This window comes from Teleopsis dalmanni, chromosome 1 (genome assembly GCF_002237135.1).
Source record: "Teleopsis dalmanni isolate 2A chromosome 1, ASM223713v2, whole genome shotgun sequence".
NCBI classification, from domain to species: domain Eukaryota; kingdom Metazoa; phylum Arthropoda; class Insecta; order Diptera; family Diopsidae; genus Teleopsis; species Teleopsis dalmanni.
Genome location: NC_051846.1, coordinates 152971775 through 152976335, shown reverse-complemented (window position 1 = coordinate 152976335; position 4561 = coordinate 152971775). Strand labels below are relative to the sequence as shown.

Sequence of the window (4561 nt, the reverse complement as noted above, 5' to 3'; positions counted from 1 at the left end):
TTTGTATATACACACTAGGTATAATATTAAAACTTATTTACATAGTATATTTGGTTCACATATAGGTTACTAACCAAAAACCTTCTATGTTAATATATTAAAACAGACTATAAGAACTTGTTGTGTATATGTATTAATTTTGTTTTGAACAATAACTTTTTAATAATTTTATATGGAAATTATGTATAACTAATGTAAAAATATTATAATTAAAATAATAATATTAATAGTTGCAAGAGAAGTTTTGAAAAGTAGTGAACTGCAACAACAAAAATTATTTTTATATTATTTTAATTAAATAAATTTTTGACTGACCATACAGCTGTTTTGAGTATTGCCAATTACCCATCATTAGTGGTCTTCAAAATATTTCTTGTATTTAATTATTCATAAATAATATTTTTCAGATTGGAAGTACTCAGGGTATTCGTACCCTATTTGAATAATAGCATAAGTGAAACAGTATACAGCCAATATACAAGCCATTAGATTACAATATAATATAAATCTATTTTATAATATATATTTTATTTTTAGTTTATTAGTTATTACTTATAAAAAAAATATTATACAATAAAATTTATTTTTTATCTTTTTATGTATATTGAACTAAAATTAAACCAATATTTTTACCACAGCTACATATCAGGCATAACATTGCTTGGCACCCCAACTGAAGTCTATTTATTTGGCATCCAATATATGTACATAATGGGTTCATTGGTTCTGATGGGTTTCGTTATGTATTATTTGTTCCTACCAGTATTCCACAATCTTAAGTTAATATCAACCTATCAATATTTAGAAACACGTTACAATAATTGTGTGCGCCTGTTCGGGTCAGTGCTCTTCATATTCGGATCGGTGAGTTTCGTGTTTTTAGGGTGCTTTATATTGTCTACCAACTACGTGAGATCAGTTTTTGCCAAGCATATTTTTTTTCTTTTTGTGATTTCTAATTTATAGACAAAAATGTCTGTCTGTCCATAGTTGTTATGGCTGCCAATTGTGATATATGTACCCGCACTGGCATTTAATCAAGCCACCGGTATCAACGTACATCTGATTACGCCATTGGTTAGTCTGGTGTGTATTTTTTACACGTGTGTGGTAAGTTATTTTATTAAGTATTTCATAAAAGAAAAATCAGCTATAGAAAATTATTTTCAACTCTCAAAGGGCGGTTTAAAGGCTGTTGTTTGGACAGATGTTGTACAAACTCTAATCATGTTCGGCGCAATGCTTTTAATTATTGTCAAAGGTACAATCGATGTAGGTGGTCTTGGTGTAGTGTATACCAGAGCTAAAGAAAGCGGCAGAATTGAACCTCCTAAGTAAGTTTATATCTTTTTTATTTATTTCGATTGAGTTTTTTTTAATACAGATACATTTCATACATAACAGCCTTACATTTGATCTTACTGAACGTTATACGGTCTACTCATTATTCATTGGTGGAGTAGCGCATTTCTTAAAATCAAATGCGATCAGCCAAAATATGATTCAACGTTATTTATCGTTACCAACTTTAAAAAAGGCTCGCATTTCTGTATGGACTTTCATTTTTGGAGTACTCATATTTATGTTAGTATGCGGCTACAGTGGCTTGCTTATCTACGCCACCTATCATGACTGTGATCCACTAATGACCAAGGTAAGCATATTCCATTTTTATGCTTTTGAAAATGTAATAAGAAAAAGTTAGACAAAGCATCCTATATTAAGAATTTATAATATGACATCAGCCGATAGGTATGAAAGAGGAAAAATCAGAAAATATATTATTTGCTTAACGCCTCCCAACTCGTCTAGCATTTACCAAGCAGAAGTGTTTGCAGTCGGTCAGGGTTGTAAGGCGCATATCACACAATCAAAAATAATGTTGTCATACTATTGGATAGACAAGCTGCAATCCGGATATTGTGGTCAATCTTTAGAACGTCCTACTTAGTAGAGCAAAGCAATAAAAGATTAACCACCCGAAACGACTGATACAATATCTCCCTGCTCTAAAGAAAAAGAAGTATCGCCAGCACTAATAAACAAAAATGGAAGGATCTCTTAAAAATAACACCAGTAAAAATTGGCTAGCGGTTTATCGAAGATCTGATTACAATTTTTGTTTTAACTTCTCTAAAGAGGACATTTTTTTCAGAAATTTTTTGGTTTTAAATGTTAACTCAATGCAGTTTTTATTTTCCCAGCTTTCAACAAAGAGTATTTTTTTAGCTTCTTTAATTATATTGAATTGACCATTGATATATATTTTTGAGGTTTCTACTCTTAGAGCTTTGTAATCGAATATACATCATATTAAAATCTTTCATTTTTTAATGAATAATGGAAACTTCTTTAACCACATAAAAATGGTAATTAAGAAAAGTGCTACTTATTATCTTTATAGTGCTGTTGTAACTACTTTATTCAATGCATCATAGTTTCAAATATAACTAGAAACAAAAACTGTGTAAATTACGATAAGTTAATATAAACAATATATTAATCCTGTGAATAGATGAGGAATACATGAATCATTAGTTTAACCTATATAAAACAACTTGGTTTATGGTATTGTAATATAAACACAATACTGAATTAACCTTAACAATTAATCAAATTTCAAAAAAAGCAAAACCTAAAAAATCTACCATTATTACACAAAACCATAACTCTAAACTAAATGTAGACTAAGTTATCTTTTTAATACCTATGAACTCACCTTCCAAACCTGGATCCAAGTTTTAAATTCAACTTGTACAACCTAACAGTTGCAAAACAAAGAAAAGTAAAGTCTCAGGACAGAGGTCTAAGTCTCAGGACTTTAGAACATGAAATGAAATGCAACAGCCATTAAACTGACGAGAAAAGAATCTGGCATGTGAAAGACTCTTTCAAAATCAATGTTAACACTACTTAATGTGATTAATTGACCCATTGATGATAAATATCTTCAAATGGGAATCTTTGGCTGCATTACAATCTCAAGCAAATACTACAGAAATAGAAAAGATCTCTCCAAAGTGACGCAGTAGTTACTGAATTCTAACCTATTGAAGAGCCACAACGATTATACTTCATAATATCAAAAAAAAAACTATTTCATTTGCGCTGTACATGCCCTGCTCCTTAAAAATAAAATCGTTACGCCAGGAAAATCACTCTTGAATAAGAATAACTAGCAGAAGTTATTATTATATTAACGTACTTCATAGACTTTCAAACCATACAGACTGGATTTAGATTATTATTTGCATATCAGATGACACAGATTTTTTTAAAGATAATATATTTTATTTTATATATTATATCGTAAGGAGTTTAATTCATATACACTATACAATTGATTTAACTTTAGTCTGAACAAATATACATATATATCACATATATCATTTTCTAACTTTTTGTAATAACATTCTGCAACAATTCTTAACAAATGAAATCACAGCTCGCTGAACGTAAGGATCAACTGCTGCCTTTACTTGTTATGGAAACTCTAGGAGAATACCCTGGCTTACCTGGCCTCTTTGTAGCAGGAGTTTTCAGTGCTGCACTGTCATCTCTGTCAACTGGTCTGAATTCAATGTCTGCTGTAGTGTTGGAAGACTTCGTGAAATCATTTTATAAGAAAACACTCTCAGAGCGGGCAACAGCTTACATTATGCGTTCAGTAGTTGTGCTCTTTGGTGTTATTTGCGTGGCTCTAGTGATTGTGGTAGAAAAACTGGGTGCTGTATTACAATTAACTATAACACTATCGTCTGTAGCAAATGGACCACTACTTGGTATATTCACAGCTGGTGTTTTGGTGCCATGGGTGGAGAGCAAAGTATGCAATTATTTTACATACAATGTTTTTATTTAAAGAGTAAATTTGTTTTCCATTTACAGGGTGCCTTAATTGGTGGTATCACCAGTCTGATATTTATGGCTTGGATGGCAATAAGTGCTCAATCTGATATAGCATCAGGCGCAATGGTATATGCAAGAAAGCCACATACAACTCTGGGTTGCAATTATACTTTCATGGATTTCACACCAATGAGTATGCTGGCTGAAAATGCAACAGAAATATTAGAAGAAAGTAACAGGTATTTATTATTCAATACTATTAATATTAGCATAATTTTATGATAATTATAATTTTATATAACAGCCACAAGGAATTTCATATTTATAATATCTCCTACCTATTCTACACAATGCTGGGTGCTATTTTGACTATTGTCATTGCAATTGTCATCAGTTTCATCTCAGGCCCAAATAAACTGACAGATATCGACACCAGTCTGCTGTCACCATTCCTCCAGCGCTGGATAGAAAACTACAAAAGCAAGAAAGTCACTGCATCTTCCGATACGACGAAGAACGGCAACAACCAACAAAAGCAAACAATAGCGGAAACATGTTGGTAAATCGCAAACTATGAGGCGAATTTGATACATGAAATAGATTTGCCCCGGAGGGAAATGTGTTAAGTGAACGAGTTAGTTAGGTATTTGTTTTGTCTGTTTGTATTTTTAATGATATTGTTAGTTTTAAATAAAGTTCGAATGGATTTATT

The 4561-nt window shown here is 31.3% G+C and overlaps 1 protein-coding gene across 2 annotated transcripts; it reads left to right on the top strand.

Moving 5' to 3' along the window:
• Positions 1-620: 620 nt before the first annotated feature.
• Positions 621-4561, top strand: LOC119669416 (sodium-coupled monocarboxylate transporter 1-like; the record flags this gene model as incomplete). Of its 2 annotated transcripts, none has more annotated exon segments than XM_038079298.1 (7): positions 621-864; positions 991-1110; positions 1180-1334; positions 1405-1654; positions 3446-3826; positions 3889-4088; positions 4154-4561. In XM_038079298.1, coding segments are annotated over 7 exon segments (1527 nt in total). In that variant the 5' UTR covers positions 621-702.